A 21,433-nucleotide genomic window follows, 5' to 3' on the forward strand; every position below is an offset into this window, starting at 1 on the left:
CGGGAGCCCGGGGCTCAGCGCGGGGCCGATGGGGCACTGAGCTTTGCCCTGGCAGAGTCCAGGGTTCTGACAGGTCTGTTCCTCTCTCTTCTGAATCCTCTGAGAAAATATCTGCCGACATCTCAGTGTGACTCTAAGTCACTATGTTACCTGCTCAGCAGTCTTGTGTTTTGAGCCCAAGTGCTAATTAAGAAGGGATTCATTCTAAGCCCTGTTGAAGTAATTTCTTCCATGGCAGAAACCACGGGACTATTTGGGGGAAGAGGCGCTTCCCAGGGGGGCTGAGCTGCCAGTGAAGAATCCAAGGATGGTCTCGCCATGGTAACTCAAAAGCTTAAACACAGAGGAACCTGGCAGTTTCTCCCCTGGGTATACACCCAAGAGAATTAAAAACATACATCCACATAATAATGTGTACATGAATGTTCACAGCAGCATTATCCACAACAGCCAAAAAGTACAAACAATGCAAATGTCCATGAAAGGATAACTGGATGAACAGCCGTGGTCTGGCCACACAATGGGATCTTATTTAGCCATAAAAGAGAACAAAGCACCAACACGTGGTACAACATGGATGAACCTTGAAAACGTGAGGCTCAGTGAGAGAAGCCAGACATACACATATTGAATGAGTCCAGTTGTATGAAATGCCCAGAACAGGCAAATTCATAGAGACAGAAAGTAGATTAGTGGTTGCCAGGGGCTGGGGGAGGGGGAAATTGCGAGTGACTGTTAAAGGGTACGGGATTTCTTTTGGGGATAATGAAAATGTTCCGGAACTGAATCGTAGTGATGGTTATAAATATACTCAAACCCGCTGAATCGTGTACTTCAAAATGGTGAGGTTTATGTTATGTGAATTATATCTCAATTTAAAAAAGGAAATATTACAGGGGAGGGAAGGGTCCAGGGCAGGACAAGCAGTGGCACCACCAGTCAGTCTTGGTGAGGACTCGTGAGAGCAGAAATCCTGCCTCCTCTCGGTCCTCTTCCCAACAACAGATTCAAGTCTGAGCAAGCATTTTAAGGGCTGCTTCTTTGTACCCGTCGCCCCCTCTCCAGGCCGCGACACACGGGCGCACGTGGAGCTCCCAAGTTATAGATCACCCTTCATATAAAAATGAGAAAATCTGCTCGGGTCTGTGCATGCTACCTGGCACGCAAGGCGCGGACACTTGCTAAGGCTCCTTCAGGAAAGGGGGGATTTGTTCTGAGTCTCTCAGAGCCACTGAAGCCCAAGGCATCACAACCTCTCTGTCCCTGTCTGTTGACCCGTGGGGCCATCCCATAACCCTCAGACCAGGGCCCAGAGGAAACAGGGCAGACGGGTTTGCTCCAACCGGGCAGCCTTGTCCCTGTCACCCCGGCCAGCGGCCACCTCTGCGTGCCCAAGCAGGGCTGCGGCAGGCAGGGTGGGCACTACACCATCAAACACCAGGACCAGCCTGGCTGGAGGAGCATGGCAACAATCATTATTATGAACTTCAAGGGTTATACATTTGGTAAAAATGAGTGTCTTTGCAACATGAAGCAAGCTGAGCAAATTAGCAGAGATTATATTTCATACAGAGGTCCCCAATTCCCACTGTGAAAATTAAAAACAATCTCTACTACATTATCCCCCAAAATGCGTTTCCTTTAAGTGCTAATAATAAGTGATTATGTAGCCATGGAAACAGCTATTTTGAGAGAAAGGAAATCAGGGAAAATCTGATTTTTATTTATTTATTTATTTATTTATTTATTTATTTATTTTTGGCTGCGTTGGGTTCTGGGTTGCTGCACGCAGGCTTTCTCTTGTTGGGGAGAGTAAGGGCTACTCTTTGTTGCAGTGCACGGACTTCTCATTGCGGTGGCTTCTCTTTGTTGTGGAGCACAGGCTCTAGGGCGCGTGGGCTTCAGTAGCTATGGCACATGGTCTCAGTAGTTGTGGCTCACGGGCTCAGTAGTTGTGGCTCATGGGCTCAGTAGTTGTGGCTCGTGGGCTTAGTTGCTCTGCAGCATGTGATATACCCGGACCAGGACTCGAACCCGTGTCCCCTGCATTAGCAGGTGGGGATTCTTAACCACTGAGCCACCAGGGAAGTCCCTGGAAAATTGGATCTTTACAACAGGTTTATAAAATCATACTCTGCTTAATCTAACTTGAAGCTCTACAACTTGGAGGGTATGTAGGTTCTCACGCTTTGCACACATGTGTTGACGTGATACTCACCTTTCGTATACATCCATTTACATAATTGGTTTTAGAACACTCTGGAAAGGAGAGAATATCCCCCTCAAAAGAAAAGAGCAGTGAGAAAGGGGTAGTGATTTCCCACGTGTGCCCTTTGCCGCCCGGCAGGAGCCCATGGGGGCCCGTTTGTTCCCTCCACACCAGCCTGGATCTCAGGGCTTGCAAGTCCTTGAATGTGAGCTTTCAGGACAATCTGGAAATTATTCACAAAAATGAAGTTTCAACTTCAAAGTGGATTTTTAGGTCATTGTAAAATAAACTATAATTTTAAATATGCATCTTACTATATAGTGTTAACTCACTAAATATCCAGTCAATTATCTGAGTGCTTCTGAACCCTCGATTTGACCTTCATTTCAGCCAAGTTTATTTTCAGATTCATTTTCTAGATCTGTAGCATTGGAAGTGCTCCTGTTTATGGGCAGTAATGTTTTTAAGTATGAAGAATAAATTACATGCAAATATCTCAGTATAAGTGGGTCAGCCTGGTTCTCCTCTGCCGTCTTCGGAAACTTCACCCCGAGAAGCAGCTTCTGAGAGGGTCCTGAGGGTGGGAACCTGCACTTTCCTCGTGGGTCCTCTTTGCTCCCACTGTGACCACACTCACCACACTCTGACACCAGATGTGTTACACCAGCCGGGTGTCCCACCATTTAACTCAGTTCTGACACTCCCTTCCCAGGAGATCCTCAGGCCCCACAGGGTAAGGGCTCAGGCCACGAGACACCCCACTTAAGGTGCCAATCACGACGAGGTCCCCAGGGGACCCCCCACGTCTGTCCCACTTGACTGCAGATCGGAGGTGCCCGTGTCCTCCTCCACCTCGGATTCAGTTTTCTGCTAGAACAGCTCACAGAATTCAGGGAAATGCCTACTTAACGTTTACCGGTTTATTAAAGGATACGATAAAGGACACAGGTGAACATCCAGATGAAGAGGTCCCCAGGGCAAGGCCTGGGAGGGTCCTGAGGGTAGGAGCTTCTGTTCTGTGGAGTTGGGGGTCCCCCCTCCCAGCATGTGGGTGTGTCCACAGCAGGGGAGCTCTCCAGGCCCCATGCTGCTGGGTTTGCTGTGGAGGCTTCCCCATGGGGGCATGATACATCATTAACTCAGTCTGCAGCCCCTCCTCCCTCCCTGGAGGATGCAGGTGGGGCTGAAAATTCCCAGCTTCTAATCACAGGTTGGTCTTTCTGGTGACCAGCCCTCAACCAGGAGCCCACCCAGAGTCACCCCATTAGAACAAAAGATGCTCCTCTCACTTAGGAAATTTCACGGGTTTCAGGAGCCCCGTGTCAGGAACCAGGAACAAAGACTACCTTTTTTTTCCGTGATTTCACACTGTATACATGGATCTTTTTAAACCTCTCAGAAAAACTACTCCCCTGAGCGGAGAATCCTGGGGGATTCCCGTTCCTTGTCTCATGGGTCCTCAGACTTCCTGTAAAGGCGGCAGGACTCCACGTCCTCGCCCCTTCCAGCAGGTGGAACGAGTTTCCTGTTCACTATGTATTGTCAGATTCATTCTGAAGGCTGTGGACATAGGGCCATTGAACCAGATAGTGTTAAGTGCGTGCACACACACACACACACACACACACACACACACGCACACACGTTTTTGCTGCCTTACAGCTATTCTTCCTCATGTTCCTTAGAGCTAGACCCTTTGTCAAACAGTATCCCACGTGGGGTGCCAGCGTGCCGAGGGCTCCGCAGGGCTGAGGTGCAGGATGTGTCGCCCTCAGAGCCCCCCCCAGAGCCTTTGTGGCCACTCAGTTGATGCCAGGAAACCCCAGTCTCCACGGGGCCCAGGTTAAAAATTAGGGCTAGTGTCCAGAATTTGTAGCAGCAGAATGAAATGCATCAAATACCAAACCAAAGTGGTACTTGAGTAGAGTGAAATTTTCAGTATTCACACTGGTAACACTTAACTTACTATATGACCTGTGTAGTGTGGGTATGGATGGCGGCTGGTCTCCTCTGGGCTCAGAGTCCAGGGTCTCCTGCTGGGGGAGGGGTGTGTGGAAATACTCTCGTTTATGTGGTTGAGTAGCTGCAAACGGTAGCAGAAATGGGTTTTTTCGAGTTGGCCTTATAATCAATCACAGGAAACATTTAAGTTAATTATGCAGGAATGTGGAAACGAGAAATGCAAGAAATTTCCCACCAACTGGAATTCCTAGCAGGCCCTAACCACTCCTCCCATTCCTTAAGGTAAAGTCAGATAGATGCTTAAATGTTTTAATGTGTCACATTTCCAACTGTGGTGACGGGACTCTGACCCTCACATGAGCCCGAGCTTCAGTGGCATCTGAAGAAGTGGGTGCCCTGTCCTCACCTCGAGGTCCTGCAGCTGGATGGGGCTGGTCGTCTAAGCAGTAGATGTCCTTTCTCCCCAAAACTGCACATCTAAAAACATGCGCATAACGTCTTGATAAGAGTTAGCGTTACACAGGTGTATGCATTTGTCAAAACTCAGCAAACGTACACTCACAATTTGGGTTTCTGTGGATCAAAATTTACATCAAAAGAGTGAACTGTGAACAAACATTGATTTTAGCTAATGACCTGGGTGCTGAATCATGTAGGAGGAGGCATTCTGGTGTTTGCAATTTTGTTGAAATTATCAGAAATAAGATGGATAAATGGGGTAGATGTGTGACTTTTTAAAGTACAGTAAAGGACTTCCCTGGTGGCAGGGAAGTGGTTAAGAATCTGCCTACCAATGCAGGGGACACGGGTTCAAGCCCTGGTCCAGGAAGATCCCACATGCCGCGGAGCAACTAAGCCCCTGTGCCACAACTACTGAGCCTGTGCTCTAGAGCCCATGAGCCTAGAGCCCGTGCTGCGCAACAAGAGAAGCCACCGCAAAGAGAAGCCCGCACACCGCAACGAAGAGTAGCCCCTGGGCTTCCCTGGTGGCGCAGTGGTTGAGAGTCCACCTGCCAATGCAGGGGACACGGGTTCATGCCCCGGTCTGGGAAGATCCCACATGCCGCGGAGCGGCTGGGCCCGTGAGCCATGGCCGCTGAGCCTGCGCGTCCGGAGCCCGGGCACAGCAACAAAGACCCAACGCAGCCAAAAATAAATAAAATAAATAAATTAAAAATAAAGTACAGTAAAAATGGTAATGGCAGAATCTAGGTGGTGGGTATGCAAGTATTCACTGTAAAATTATTTCAAGTTTGCTGTGTGTTTGAAATTTTTCATAATAAAATGTAGGGGGAAGAAAAATATACATAAGTATAGATGTGATCAGAAGTCTACAGAAAAATAACATAGCAGCACAGAGTAATGCATTGGTAGTACCCCATGAAGTATATAATATGGCACATAAGACATTTGATGTGGAAGGGTTTTACTACCATTCTTTTAAGTGTTTGTTGAATTATGTGAAACACTTGCAAAGAGCCCAGGGAACTCAGGCTGAAAACCACTCATACTACTAACTATTAATAAGATGTGCAGCTGCAGAGTAATGTTAAGAGACGTGTCCTGTAATTCTCAGCTTCCAAGTGTAGCTGCAGAATAGCCCATTGTTATAGAAACTTACCATGCACATCATATGAGTTAACATATCCATCCTCACACAAACCCAAAGAGTTTATTATCTCCATTCTACAGAGGAGGAAACAAAACTGCCCACGACTACATAGAACTACCAGGCTGTTACTTGATTTAGCCAGGATTTCACATTTTAAACCTAAAGATTGTGAGAGACTATTATGGTTTAAAAGTTTAACAAACATTATGTGAGCATGAAATGCATGCCAGGTGCTGCCACAGAATAAATTTTAAAGATGATGAGGGTGGATCCTAGCTTATAAATAAGTGGATTTTCACAAGGACACCCATTTTCTCAGATTCTGAAGTCACTCTCCTTAACTGTTCATTTTTATCACATTCGTGTATCAAACATAGTTTGCAAATGAAAACCAGGATAGTTGGGGTTTTTTTATAGAGGTCCTCATAGTTCAAGAAATTTAAAGGATAATTCACCGAAAAGAGAAAATATTTGTAAACTATGTATCTGATAAGTTATTTGTATCCAGAATATATAAAGAACTCTTACAACTCAATAACAGAAAGATAAATAGGGCTTCCCTGCTGGCACAGCGGTTAAGAATCCACCTGCCAATGTAGGGGACACGGGTTCGAGCCCTGATCCTGAAAGATCCCACATGCCGCGGAACAACTAAGCCCATGAGCCACAACTACTGAGCCTGTGCTCTAGAGCCCACGAGCCACAACTACTGAGCCCACATGCCACAACTACTGAAGCCCGTGCTCCTAGAGCCCATGCTCTGCAACAAGAGAAGCCACCTTAATGAGAAGCCCCCACACCACAATGACGAGTAGCCCCTGCTCACCACAACTAGAGAAAGCCCACGTGCAGCAACGAAGACCCAATGCAGCCAAAAATAAATAAATAAAATAAATTTATTTTAAAATAAAGATAAATAACCCAATATTAAAATGAGCAAAGGATCAGAAGAAACATTTCCCCAATAAGATATATAAGTGGCCGGTAAGCTGTGAAAATGTGGTCAACATCATTGGCTCTCAGGGAAATGCAAATTGAAACCATAATGAGACACCACTGTACACCCACTAGGATGGCTAGAATCAAAGAGTCAGATGAAAACTAATGTGGCGAGGATGTGGGGAAATTGGAACCTTCATATTTTTGCTGGTAGAGACGTAAAATAGTGCAGCCGCTTTGGAAAACAGTCTGGCAGTTCCACAAAAAGTTAAACACAGAGTTACCGTATGACCCAGCAATTCCTAGGTATACATCCAAGAGAATTGAAAACATACATCTATACCAAAACTTTAAGACAGGGACTTCCCTGGTGGTCCAGTGGTTAAGACTCTGTGCTCCCAATGCAGGGGCCACGGGTTTGATCCCTGTTGCGGGAACTAAGATCCCGCATGTCACGCAGCACAGCCAAAAAAAAGAAACAATCCAAATCAACTGATGAATGGATAAACAAATTGTGGTCTGTCTATGCAATGGAATATTATTTAGCTGTAAAAAGGAATGAAGCACTGACACACACAGAACAACATGGATGAGCCCTGAAGATGTGATAAGTCAAAGAAGCCAAACACAAAAGGCCACGTACTGTGTGATTCCATTTATATGAAATACCTAGAATAAGTATTTCTGTAGAGACAGGAAGTAGGTTAGGGTTGCATAGGGCTGAGGGGAGTTGAGGGGGCGGATTAGGAGAGGACCTGCTTGATGGGTACCGGGTGCCCTTTTGGAACAATGCAAATTCTAAAAGTGATCGTGGAGCTGGTTGCACAAGTCTGGAAGTACGAAGAAAACCACTGAATTGTGTGCTTTAAATGCACTTTGAGACCCCCTGTTGCAACTGGCTTGTTAGATTAATTTGGACACCACAGTAAAATTAATATGGAGACTGCTGATCATTTGAATCTGCCTAATTTCAGGGCGATTCTATTTAATACCAAGGAAAAAGCAAAAAGAGAGACTCCATTCAAAAGCGGTGAACGATTGCTCCACAGAAGTGAATGCTCCTGACCCTATAAAAGGATCTCTGTCTCACCTGTGTGCTTGAACTGGCAGTACAGGTATGCTGCTGAAAGAAAAGGGAAGAGGAGAAATGGAAAAACAAAAATACTGATTCAAAATACGATTCCCATACTGAAAAGATGTCTTGATATCTCTAAAAAATATCTTTATGGAAACTGGCAGGTAATTTTATAAGAAGTTATTTCCATAGGATTTTGAGCTGTTCTTCTCCACACAGTGCCCAACACAGTAACATCTCATTAAATATTTGTTGAATGAATAAGTAAATCTAATCAGGTATTTTAAACTCTCCGTTATGAATGGGTCAGTGGGCCACTGTTGGCTGTTCCCCACCATGCCTGGAACAAAGCCCAGCACATAGTAGGTGTTCAGAAAGCAACTGTTACATGAATGGACTTTTACATTTTAACTGTTCATTCTCATTTGTACAGAATTCATCTTTCTCTAAAACTCAGATAAAGGCACAATATCTTATTATTCAGAATAGCCAGAAAGTGGAAATAACGCAAATGTCCATCGTACGATGAAAGGAGAAACAAATGTGGTCTAATCAGACAATGACTGTTGTTCAGCCTTGACAGGACGAAAGGCTGGTTCCTGTTTTCACATGGCCTCCTTTCGAGCAGAAGCATTCACTTCTGCTCAGAGAAAACGGGCTGCTCTAGTAAATAGTACATTACATAAGGACTTCCCTCCTTCCAGTAAACAGTGAGCATGTGTTCACACTGTCAAGAAATGTAATTACAGCCTTTCAAGTATGATTCAGGGAGTGGAGGAGCTGCCCTTTGGTAATTTCACATCAAAGAAAGCTTTCAAAAAAGGAAGAAAGTAAAACCGTCCTTCTTCCTTACACCAAATTCCATTGATCACATAATAATTAGACTCCATGATACCAACAGAAAGCTACCTTTCAAATACAAGCTTCATTCTGTTCTTAGATTAACTTACTAAGCACAGATGGAATTCCCATGTGCTCGCTAACCGTTTTATCCACGTGATCACAATTAAGTGCTTGGTACTCAGTGTTTCCCATCCTGTTCTCCATCGATGTGAACCTCGAGGGCCGGGCATTGTTTCTGAGGAGAAGGAATGAAGGATTCCTCATACCAGCTACGGGGGCTCAGAAGGAAGTCACTTTGCCGTGACTCTCTGCTAAGATGTATGCAGTAACTAAACATATCCTCTTCTTTTTTTATATATAAATTTATTTATTTATTTTATTTTTGTCTGCGTTGGGTCATCGTTGTTGCGCGCAGGCTTTCTCTAGTTGCAGCGAGCAGGGGCTACTCTTCGTTGTGGTGCGCGGGCTTCTCATTGCGGTGGCTTTTCCTTAGTGCGGAGCACGGGCTCTAGGTGTGTGGGCTTCAGTAGTTGTGGCACACAGGCTCAGTAGTTGTAGCTCATGCATGGGCTTAGTTGCTCCACGGCATGTGGGATCTTCCCGGACCAGGGATCGAAGCCATGCCCCTGCATTGGCAGGCTGATTCTTAACCACTGCACCACCAGGGAAGTCCCAATATATCCTCTTCTAAAACTGACAAGACTTACATCATTTTTCCAAGAAAGGATACATTTTATTATCCTCAATTGACCATGTTTAACGACATCTCAGATCCCTTCTAAAATAAGAAATTTGGCGTGAAGTGAGCACAGATTGGAGGGCCCGTTTCTCACTGTGGTTCTTCCTCTAATACATGGTGTGCTGGTGTGACACAGTGGTGTATCTGGTCTCTGACGACAGGGCGGCCCTGGGCCTCCAGAAGGCTGTCTGCATTGGGAAGCCTTCAGTTGACCCCCTGCTTCTCAGGCTGGCCTGCCCTCGGTCAGCTGCCTCTCCAGGACCTGGGAGGTGGTGGGACCTGCGTCCCGGGGCTGTGACAGACACACGACACGGTGGACACCACCTGTGCTATTTCCTTGCTTTATTTCATGTGAAAGACATTGAAGAATTTGCAGCATTTCCCCTATTTGTGTAAGCTGAAATTCAGGGAGCTCTGAACTCTCTTTTAACCCCTAAACTGCTCTGAAAATACATTTTCTCTCTCCCGCAGTATGCTAGAGTTTACTGTTAAGTATTGTTTTCCAGATGTTAACCCTGGCTGGGATTTATTATATTTAGGACACAGTTAAACATGCCTCAAGGCAGCCTAGTGGTTCCTGGAATAGAAGTATCTGCTAGAACCTAGCCTCACTGGGCAGATTTATCAGGGAAGCTCCGCCAGCACCTCTGTGCCCCAATTGTGGCGACCCTTCCAAAAAAAGAAATGCGGGGGAAATGCACCCCTCTGCTTTGTGGAACAGTATAAATGCATCACGTGTGTGGATTACTTACCTGTCCCCACCTCCCACCCCCGCCGTACATCCCGAGCCTCGAGCCAGGCAGTACTTGTGGAAACAGGTGTGAGCTGGAAGAGTCTGGCCCAAGTCCACCAAACAGTAGAATAAGAAAGCGTAGCCAGTATATTTGAGTTCAGATACCTTGTATCTGATGACTCAGTTCAAAACCATTTTAAAGCTGACACTGCTTTTAAAAATACCTACCTTTGGCCTCCTTCAGACCACAGGTGTTCACTGCCTCAGAGAAACTGAAGGCTATCGTAGTAATTATAGCAATGTAGAAGTGTTAACAAGTATCTGGCTTTTTTAACAGGATTTTTCACGTTTTAAATAGAAGTTTTAAGTTATCTCTAGTAGGATTCATTGAGTTACGTTATAGTGGAGTTCTCGTCCTGTTTTGCTTCCTAACTGAAGACATCAGCTTAAACTAACAAAAGCTTTACATTTTGGCTCAAAAGCTTGATTGCAGCTCCTCCTTGAACAAAAGAAATTGCGAGCTTGGGCACTAATGGCCCGGGACTCCTTCTTTTATGTGGACGGTGTGGGTTAAACTAGACCTGAAGGGACTTTAAGTGGTTCTCAGAGTACATGGCTGTCAGCACTGTCCTCTGTTCTGTGGCCATGGGTATTTTAAATCACATGACCCACTTAAGCTTAATTTAACTGTGACAGGATGCTACTTAAAAGCTGTGTCTCGGGATGGGTCAGATACAGCACCGATAAAGGATGTGGGTGTATCAGCTGCACACACCGGTACCGGGAGCAGCAATGAGGGGCCCAGGGTTGGGTCCTGACACTCAACCCCACCAAGCCCTGAGGACGCTCTGCTTCTAATGTTTCCATTATTCCCAGAAGGAGCTGCCAGAGCAGGCCTAGACAGGGCTGTGATGTGTAACAGATTTACTGCCCAGGGTGCACAGTAGCTGTTTTTAACGTACGGCTTGTAAGCTGAATGTTCAAGTTTAAGGGAAGAAAAACTTGTGTGAGAACCGTCAGCCTCCAGGTTCCTGGAGAGCGGTCCCCTCTGCAGCCCGGCTGGACCGGCGAGCAGTCCTGTCCACCTGCCCCGGAGCTGTGGTCCTGAAATCCCTTCTGACCCAGAGCAGTGGCCGCAAGATGACCTACTTCCCATCAGGCAGCCAGGCAGCTGTTAGGTACTGCAACATGTTTCTATGCAGGGAATAAGCTTTTCTTAAAATTAAAGAAAAAGTAGCAGAATAAAGATTCCCAGTGACGAATGGAAAGAGTGATGGGAAGAGGCGTGCAGGCACATGTCGCAGACCGTGAAATATTTCAGGTCTTTGTTTTCCGACCACAGTTCCTTACTCTCTGCTTATGTTCATCTGTCCCTTTGAGGCAGGAGGAGGAGATTTTCTCACCAAAGGAGGAGATTTTCTTCCTACAAACTTTTGTATGTGGAGGAGTAACATAAAGATAGACACAGTCCGCCTTCTCCTTTTTGCTGAATCTTCTCTGTGCGTTCCACACGAGATCTGGCAACACCATCACAATTGCCGGGAGAAAAGCAATTTAAACAGCACATTTTTTTCTCTAAGTAAATCTTAAAACGAATCTCTACAGATTGTTTTAGGGACTTTTTTAATGGAATTATGCCATGTATACCATTTTGGTCTGTTCCTTTTGCTCCAGTTAAGTTTTTAGGATGTATTCATGCTTTGAGTATGGGTATAGCTATTTATTTTCATTGCTATGCAGTATTCGATTGTAAAAATCTGCCACAATTCATATCTCTGTTCTGTTCACAGTTACGTTGTTTCTAGGTTTAGGTCATGACGTCTTGTTTTGTACCTGGGGCACACATGCAAGCGTTTCTCTGGGGTGGGTCATTGCAAGCAGAACTGGTGCTCATGGGGGTGCACTTTTTAACTTTATTAGATAAAAAAAAGAGAGGTTATATCTACTGACACTCCCACCAGTAGTGTATGAGAGTCTTCACTGTTTCACATCTTGGCCAAAGCACACTATTTTGAGACTTTGCCTGAATTATTTGAATTCAGGGATTTTTTTTTTAATTTAATAGTTTTAAGCAGCCTCCCCCGGTTCCAGGACCTGATGAAGACATGACTGTTAGATCCTAGGTCCTCCTTTTCCAGTTTTACAGCTGAGGAAACTGAGGCCCGTAGAAGTGAGCTGGTCTACACCAGATCACACGAGGAATCACCCAGCTTTACCAGAAGGGACCAGCGCCCGGTGCCCTGACTCCCAGTCAAGGTCACACCCAGGCCTCCCCCTCCTGCTTTCACATTGCTTCTTTTGTTGGGAAAGTCCAAAATCGTCCTAAAATAAGACCAAACTGAAGAGAATCTGGAGTTATGTTTCAACAAAACTCAAGGGGGGAAATTAATATTTAGAGTCTTAAAAAAAAAAAAGGAATTACTGCTATTGCTGTTTTCTGAATCAAATTGTTCTTTATTGCAAAGAGGATCGGGAAGGGGTGGGGAGGCTCCTTCTGTGAACGGCTGGGTGCAGTAGGGATTGCTTTCCTCTGCACCAAGGGAAATCCCGGAAGTCTTTAGAGCCCAGAGTGTTGAGGTTTCATTTTCAGCCTGTCGTCAGATCAGTAAGGTGTTCAGCATAGAGCAGGAGAATCCCTGTGTCCGTGTGATTAGACCATCAGGACAGGGGGACTCGGGCTGTGCTGCCACCGTGAGAACCACTGACCGGGCGTTTCCCAGCTGCCCCTGTGCGGAGCATCGTGGCAGTCCACTCAGGGGCGACTTTTCTGTTTCCTTCTAACGCTTTCTTGTTTTCATTTTTCAACCTGGACATCATGTTAATATAATTTGAAGGATAATGGCTTTGCGATTTCCCAAGGTTTGAGGAGTCTCGGAGTCTCACATTATGGCTGTGTTCCTAAATGAATAGAGAGGAAAATTATATATATAATAGGTGCAGTGGTGTATGTCATGCACTCCTGGAAATGGTCACCAAGGGGGTATGTGCCCAGTGCCGGGTCCTTCGCCTGCAGTCATATGTTCAGCAGAAACACGCTGAGCTTCCGTGTGTCCCCGAGGGTGACTGGTACCTGGTGCCAAGCAGTGAACTTTCAAAAGCGGGTGGTTCCAGATGATTCCTAAGAATCTGACCTGAATAGCTGGGTGCATGGAATGCCCTTTAGCAGAAGGAGCAGGTTTGGGGGGAAGGACCGAGCAGTCAGTGGGAGGACTTGGCAACGGCCTTGCACCCCCAGCTCTCCAGGGTCAGCAGGTCGTTGGGACATTGGGCTCAGAAGGAAGCTGGCTCTCGGAAAGTGACCATGAGAGCTTCAGCCTGGGTCATACTGAGCACGGTGGGGTGGCTGAGGTGTCAGAGAAGAAAGCAGAGGGCCAGGCCTGGGAAGCAGGCCCACGGCAAGGTCAGCCTCCCCTCGGCGTCCAATCTGCCCGGGCCTCTGGAGTCCTCAGCTGGAGTCTGGAGTCCAGGCTGTCCAGCAGCCAGAGGAGACCCGCCTCGGTCAGCAAGCGTAGCCTCGGGGGCTGTCAACTTCTCTGAGCAGCCTTCCTTAGCTCCTGTTAACCTCGCAGTCAATCCAGTCCTCAGCTGTCTCAAAACAACTCCTGCTGCATCAACCTCTTCCTTTAAGTAGAAATGATAACTCCACTGGATCCCATGTTAACTTACTGCATCCCCCATTGTTTCTTACTTGTCCCACCGCAGCCCTGGAATCCCATTCCTCACGCTTAGCAGCTGTGGACCCAGCCAGTGGCTTAGCGTGCTGTGCTCCAGTTCCCTGGCCCGTAGGATGGAGGTGTTAACAGCGTCTACCTCCTAGGGTTTGTGAGGATGACATGGGTCAGTTCATGCAAAGTGGCCAGAACAACCCAGCACATCAGGACTTAGTATGTTAGTTGTCATTATCCTCATAATCTGTCAAGGTTTCTCATGCTTATATTCCAAACCCTGTCACGTAATGGAACAGGCCATGGGTAACGGTCAAGGAACTGGCTTGCTGACTGCAAGGGACCCAAAAGAAAGGGCGGGGGGGGGGGGCAGTGGGTGAGCAGTGAAGGGGGTGGGGCCCTCTAAGCCCCACTTTAAACAGATTTCTTCCCTTTATTGGTCTTTTATATTCTGTTTCTAGGAATGTCTCACGTGAAGAAAGAGTTCTGCTTTAGGGAAAAAAAGTAATCTTGGCTAAGCTGCTGATGAGGGTAACGTCCTAGCCCCTCTCAGCCACAGTTCAACTCAGCAAAACCTTACTGGGTTCAGTGCCTGCTGTTTGCAGAGCGTGTGCTGGGTTCCACGGGGGGAAAAAGGAATAAGACTGTTCTCTGCCTCCACGCAGTTCGTAATATAATAGGTACCCGGACCCCATGCCAGGCAGTCTGACATGTGTGCTGTGCGGGGTAAGGGGACAGCACAGAGCGGGGGTCCTGGAGAAGCAGCTTTGAGCAGGGGCAGGATCACAATAGGCAGAGATGCGACGGCTAGAAGCCCAGGCAGTGGGGACAGTGTCCGGAGGACCGTCCCTCCTCATCCACACTGACCAAGTGACACAAATGGTGTTCGGCCTCCAAGCTCAGTCTGGCTTGACTGGGTGAGGAGGGAAAGAAAAGGGAGGGTGGGGACCGTGTTCGCCGCGTGCCTTTCTGCTCAGGTTTTGGAGCAAGAGAGTGATATAACCAGAGCTGCGTTTTAGGAAAATGCATGTGCAACAGCACCACTGGCAAACTATCACACGAGGCCCAAAGGGATGGTGAGACTTTGGATTAAAACTTTCTCAAACAGAATTACTCTCAGAGTTCATTTTCAGCCTAGCTCCTTAGGGCAGGTTGGGCCCTGTTATGTTGTTATTGCTGTACAGGAGGAATCTTCCTAAAAGAAAAAAGCCACAGCACAGTCTGCTGCCATCTGAAAGCCTGCACTTCTAAAGGGTATAATACATAGTGACAGTTTTGATCTACGCCAGTGGGTGTGGGTCCCAGTACTTCACCATCCTCTGCCTGCATAATTTAAAATGACAGTTTCGTGTCAAAATGAAATGTGAGTGAAGTTCCTTGGATATTTATAAAATATCAAACAGAATCATGTCAGCAAAAGATGGGTCTTTTATTACTAAACCACAAAAGGATTTTTGTATGTTTGGAGTTGCTGGCAACTCATCTACAAGCTGACCTTCAGCCACAGCATAGACGAGGTGGTCCGCGGACCAGAAGGTATTTTCACCCGCTGCAGTAAAAGGATGTCACAGGCTGCAACCAGATTGTCCTCAAAGACCGAGGCGCAGGTCAGTGATACAACTTTTTCTGTTTCGTACTTTCAATTATTAACGGTCCACGTTCCCCTGAGAAAGTGGAATTTGCCAGAGCAGATGGAGAAGGCTGTGGTCTGCTAACCTCAGGACAGCTTCCTGGTTTCCAGCCTCTGGCCGGACACCTCAGGCCACCAAGTTTGGACAGTTTTTACGTGCAGCTCCAGACAATCCTGTCCGTGCCTACGAAAGTGTGTGGACACGCATTTCCGTTAATTTACTAATGCTTCAGTTCTTTAACAACTGGTGCGGGGGGCGGGGGGGACTCGGTGCAGACGGCGAGCGCGGGGGTCGCAGGGGCCGCGGTAAGCGCTGCAACATCTGGCCGCCTGGGCCCAGGTGCGCCTCGTCCGGGTCCGGGAGCCCCGCCCCCTACGCCGTGCGCCCCGCCTGCCCCGCTCCCGGCGCCGAGCGATGACGTCACGGTCTGCGCCGCGTGCTGCAGAAACGGGAAGTGGGACCAAAACAAAGGAGCGGCGGCCGGGAGCGGTCTTTCTTTTCCTACCTCCTCCGGCTTCCGCCTCGGCCCCGGCCGCCGACCCCCGGGAGCCGTCCGATCATGTCCAACATGGAGAAACACCTGTTCAACCTAAAGTTCGCGGCCAAAGAACTGGGCAGGAGTGCCAAAAAATGCGACAAGGAGGAAAAGGCCGAAAAGGCCAAGATTAAAAAGGCCATTCAGAAGGGCAACATGGAAGTTGCGAGGATTCACGCCGAGAACGCGATTCGCCAGAAGAACCAGGCGGTGAATTTCCTGAGGATGAGCGCGCGGGTGGACGCGGTGGCCGCCAGGGTCCAGACGGCCGTGACGATGGGCAAGGTGACCAAGTCGATGGCCGGTGTGGTTAAGTCGATGGACGCGACGTTGAAGACCATGAATCTCGAGAAGATCTCCGCCCTGATGGACAAGTTCGAGCACCAGTTCGAGACGCTGGACGTGCAGACGCAGCAGATGGAGGACACGATGAGCAGCACGACGACGCTGACCACTCCCCAGGGCCAGGTGGATATGCTGCTGCAGGAAATGGCAGACGAGGCCGGCCTCGACCTCAACATGGAGCTGCCGCAGGGCCAGACCGGCTCCGTGGGCACGAGCGTGGCCTCGGCCGAGCAGGACGAACTGTCCCAGAGGCTGGCCCGCCTGCGGGACCAAGTGTGACCGCGGAACCCGCTCTCGGGCGTCCCGGCCGCAGCCACCTTCGAAGACGGATACTCTACGCTAGAAACTCGCAGCCGGCCGGAATGCTGAACTGCTCTTCCTCAAGATGCTTCTACCTTTGGGTTTTACAGTGCTCTCCAGATACACGAAGACGTCCCAGGCCTTCTCCACTCTTAAATGGATTTGAAAGTTCTGTGTAGCTTGTTATCATGTGTATTTTTATAGCTGCCTTTTAACAGATCTGGTTAATTTGGCGTATATGAATCTTTCTTAAAAATTTGGTCAAAACTCTAGTTCCTGTGTATTCAGTATTCTGCCCGAATTACCAGAATTGAAGGTTTTCTTTTTAATTTTGTGTAATCGATAATATCTAGAGTTGACGGGAGGTGATTACTTAGGTTGATTACAGCGCTATCAACACCTCATTAAGAGATTTATTTCATGGGCAGTGCTATTCTGTGTATCCTTTGTTTATTGTAATCAGATCCAGACTAAAGGTGACTATTCATCTGTTCTCATAACTTACACTAAAATTACTTTACGATTTTCCTGCATAATGTTCAGTTACTGTTTACGTCCTATAAATTTTTCTTATGGTAGTTGTCTTTATAACTGGAAATGCCACGTAACTTCCATTTATCATAAGAGAAAAGTGTTCATTTATGGGTTTAAGATTTACAAGGTTTAACGTTAGTATGACAGTTTTTTCCAAGTGAACTTCTCTCTTATGTTTCTAGTTATTTTCCTATTTAATTAGACTTTTTTTAAAGTATGGCAATTAGCATGACAGTCACATTACTCTGACGTTGCCAAAGAACCGTTGATTGGTTTGAGAAAGCCCTGGGACTGTGTGTGTGTAGGTTTTGTTTTGATTTTAATCAGAAATAGAAATAAAATTAGAACTGCATTTTAGGTTCTAATTATTTGCATTTATTATCTTGTCTTAAAAGCAACAGCTCTTTTAAAACCTCGAAAATACAAGTTGGAGTGTTTGGCTTAGCCATGCAAATCCCTTACACATACATGCAGCCACATGGAAGTCTGGGAAGGACAGATGCAGGGTCAGACAGTAGGCTCGACCCTCTCAGGCCAGAGCCCAGATGTGCTGCCTTCCATCTTTCTGGAATGGTGGTGTGTAAAGTGAAAGTGAAAAAGCAGAACCTGTAGCTACCACTTTCTCAGAGCCGCAAAACATGGAGAACAGCAACTTGCTTTTGCCTTGGCGAGCATATTAATCTAAGTTAAACACTTAAGGATGTTTTAAATTCCCTCTTCCCTTCACTGGAGAGAATTCCAGTATTTCAGAAAATAATTAAACGGACTCTTCCAAGCCCTTTGAAAGATTGAGAACCAAGTATTCACTGTTACAACATGTCCTACTGTATGAATGTGTGTGTATTGAGGGGGAAAAAAAAATGAAGAGTTGTGTGCAGATGAGGACTGGCCCTCGTATATAAGTGTCATTATGTCTGACTGGATGTTGTTCCAAAGTCTTCTGTAAGGGACATCTGCCAGTCGTCTGCCCCAAATCCTCTTTCTAGAACTTGTCCCTTTTGGTGTCACCTTTCATCCACAAGGTTGCCCAGAGGCAGCTGTTGGTGAGCACAGCATGAGTCCTAACCCCTCTTTAGACTGAAAACATCATTACAACTTAAATAATAGCTTGGTGTTGATCCTTTGGTAAATTGAGGACCCTTTTATAGTGCAGATAATTCCCAACAAAACTAATATATTTTGTGAGATTAAACAATGCTTATATATGCTTGAACTTTCTTAAAATATGTTCATTTCAAACTATATGAATGTACATTTTTATGAAACATAAATATTTTCAAAAGCATACCAGGCCCATGAATTATTTCCTCAGTTTTGCAGTTGATGAAATGCTGGAATATGAACCACAGAAGTTTGTCAAATAAATCATTTTAAACTGCATGTTATTGCATACTTACTGTACATCCTGTTTACAAAGCTATTTAAGGAAAAAGAATTCAGAGGTTGATTTGGTTCAGAAAGCATAGTATTTTTCCAGACTCACCTTTAGCACCTGAATTTCTGTTTGCATGAATATTTCTAGAAGCCCAAGTTGTTATTTCTTTACTGTAATAGTTTCTTCGTGGCAACAAGGTTCTTCCTCATACTGAAACTTGCCTAGGCTCAAGAGAGAATTTCCAAAAGGATCCAGCTCAAACATACCGAGGAAATGGTTCATCTTCCATGCAACTACTAGTATAATTTTTGCTCTTATTTCTCCTTTGTATTTTTCTGCCTTCAAATTCAGTTTCCAAATGGATTTAGAATAAACTTTTAAGTTTACTTTAGGAACTATTTAGTTTATTTCAGTGCAGATGATAACTGCACTATTGGAGACGTTTCTTACTACAGATGCTTCTTCCTGAAGGAGACTTAATGTGTGTGTGCCTTTCAGATGAGGGTGCTGTGTGCCCACCCTGCTGTCTTCGATTTGAAAGGGTGCCGCCTAAAGTAAGCACCCATCTGACAACCTTATTCACTGAACGTGATCTCAGGGTCAGCCAGACAACCTCACCTCATTGAGCAGAAGTGAGGCACCTCATGTTCTAGATTCCTCCTCTGCAACAGGCATGACACCCTCTTGGAAGCGTTTCCATAGCCAAAATCCAAAGCTCAGGACCTCAGGTGCTGTTGGCAAAAAGCTGTGAGCCTGTGGTCATTGAACAAACTGATGCGCAGGCCCCCATCTCTTTTTTTTCTTTTAATCAACTGGTTGGAATGAGACAGTGCCTGCCTGGTGTACCGGGGTTTGTTTTCCTACAACCAGATAGTAGGTTCCATGTGGGGCAGGACCAGTGCATCTCAGTCATGGTTCCTGGGCATCAGGTGGTATACCCAGCTCAGTAGGTGTGAATGCAGATCTCCCTTGGGTGCTGTCACTCGTGACCACGCCCAGAGCTCCCCGGTGACAGCATCACAGTGGGTGCAGGGGCCCTCAGCAGAGCCCAGATGTACCCTCAGGACCACCCTGTCCTCTTCCTTCATCGTGTTTCTCCAAATTGAGGTATTTGCTCCTGCTCTTTAGGGTTTGTACATCCTCCATCCCTCCTGAACGGTGTCAGGACAAACAATTCAGCAGTGTTTGTTGAGAACAACTGAATACAGTAAAAGATTTGGACTGAGGTGTGTCAGATGCTGGCTGTCTGGGGCTTCTTTCTAGAAATAAAGACATGCTTCTGCCTTAAACGGTCTTCAGTGGAGTTAGGTAGATAAGGCACAAGCAAAAAGAGGAAAATACACAAGTGTACACAGGTGTGATAGAGTCATCAAGATGAGTAATGTCAGTGCTCTTTGCACACCGTTTTATACCTCAGCTTATACAAGGGGGGAAATCACGATGTAAGGTGTGCTCCGAGCTAATCAAATCATGAAACAAACTACACGGAGGATGGGATTATAGTGTCCTAAAACTGGTTTCTTTTTTCTTTTCTTCCTTTTTTTTTTTGAAGTAGCACTGGCTTATGACACATAAGTTTCATGTTTACAACATTCTACTTCTGTACACACTACAGCAAGCTTGCCACCAAAAATTTCGTTTCCAGCCATCACCTCACAGTCGATCCCCTTCACCCATTTCCCCCTCCCCCTGCCTCTCCCCCTCTGGTAACCACTACTCAGTTCTCTGTATCTCTGTGTTTGTTTTTATTTGGTTTGGCTTGTTCATTTATTTGGGGGTTTTGTTTGTTTTTTTATAGTCCACGCATGAATGAAATCATACTGTATTTTCTTTCACCATCTGCCTTACTTCACTTAGCATAATACCCTCAAGGTCCATCTGTGTTGTCACAAATGGCAAGATTTCCTTCTTTGTGTGGTTGAGTAATATTCCTTTGTGTGTGTGTGTATATATAATCTTCTTTATCCATTCATCTGTCGATGGACACTTAAGGTGGTTTCCATATCTCAGCTATTGTAAGTAATACTGCTATGAACATTAGGGTGCAGATATTTTCTGGAATTAGTGTTTTTATTTTCTTTGGATAAATACCCAGGAGTGGAATTGCCGGTCCATAAGTAGTTGTTCTGTTTTTAATTTTTTGAGGAGTATCCATACTGTTTTCCACAGTGGCTGCACCAATTTACATTCCCATCAACAGTGTACAAGGGCTCCCTTTTCTCCACATCCTCACCAACACTTGTTATTTCTTGCCTTTGATAACAGCCATCCTAACAGGTGTGAGGTGGTATCTCATTGTGGTTTTTGTTTGCATTTCTCTGATGGTTAGCAGTGGTGAGCATCTTTTCATGTGCCTGTTGGCCACCTGTATGTCTTCTTTGGAAAAATGTCTCTTTGGCACTTCTGCCCATTTTTAAATCATGTTGTTTGTTTTTTTGTTATTGAGTCATGTGAGTTCTTTATATAGTGTGGATATTAACCCCTTATCAGATATATGATTTACAATTACCTTCTCCCATTTGGCATGTTGTCTTCTTGTTTTGTTGCTGGTTTCCTTTGCTGTGCAGAATCTTTTTAGCTTGATGCAGTCCCACTTGTTTATTTTTGCTTTTGTTTCCCTTGCCCGAGGAGACATATCTAGAAAGATACTGCTAGGACGAATGTCAAGGAGCATACTGCCTACGTTTTCTTCTAGGAATTCTGTGGTTTCAGGTCTTGCGTTCAAGTCTTTAATCCATTTTGAGTTTGATTTTTATGTAGGGTGTGAGGTAATGGTCCAGTGTGATTATTTTCCATGTAGCTGTCCAGCTTCCCCAACACCAGTTATGGAAGAGGCTATCCTTTCTCCACCGTATGTTCTTTGCTCCTTTGTCATACATCAGTTGTCCGTATGTGTGTGGGTTTGTTTCTGGGCTCTCAATTCTGTTCCGTGGAAT

At 46.0% G+C, this 21,433-nt stretch overlaps 2 protein-coding genes across 3 annotated transcripts in view; both read left to right on the top strand.

The window, feature by feature from the left end:
* GNAL (G protein subunit alpha L) overlaps nucleotides 1-21,433 on the top strand; it is a 93,635-nt gene that overhangs the window by 60,575 nt on the left and 11,627 nt on the right. The window lies entirely within an intron of this gene.
* CHMP1B (charged multivesicular body protein 1B) lies at nucleotides 15,839-17,474 on the top strand. The gene has a single exon (XM_030836597.2). The coding sequence runs from the start codon at nucleotides 15,968-15,970 to the stop codon at nucleotides 16,565-16,567; it is 600 nt and encodes a 199-aa protein (XP_030692457.1). The 5' UTR covers nucleotides 15,839-15,967; the 3' UTR covers nucleotides 16,568-17,474.

This window comes from Globicephala melas, chromosome 13 (assembly GCF_963455315.2).
Source record: "Globicephala melas chromosome 13, mGloMel1.2, whole genome shotgun sequence".
NCBI lineage: Eukaryota > Metazoa > Chordata > Mammalia > Artiodactyla > Delphinidae > Globicephala > Globicephala melas.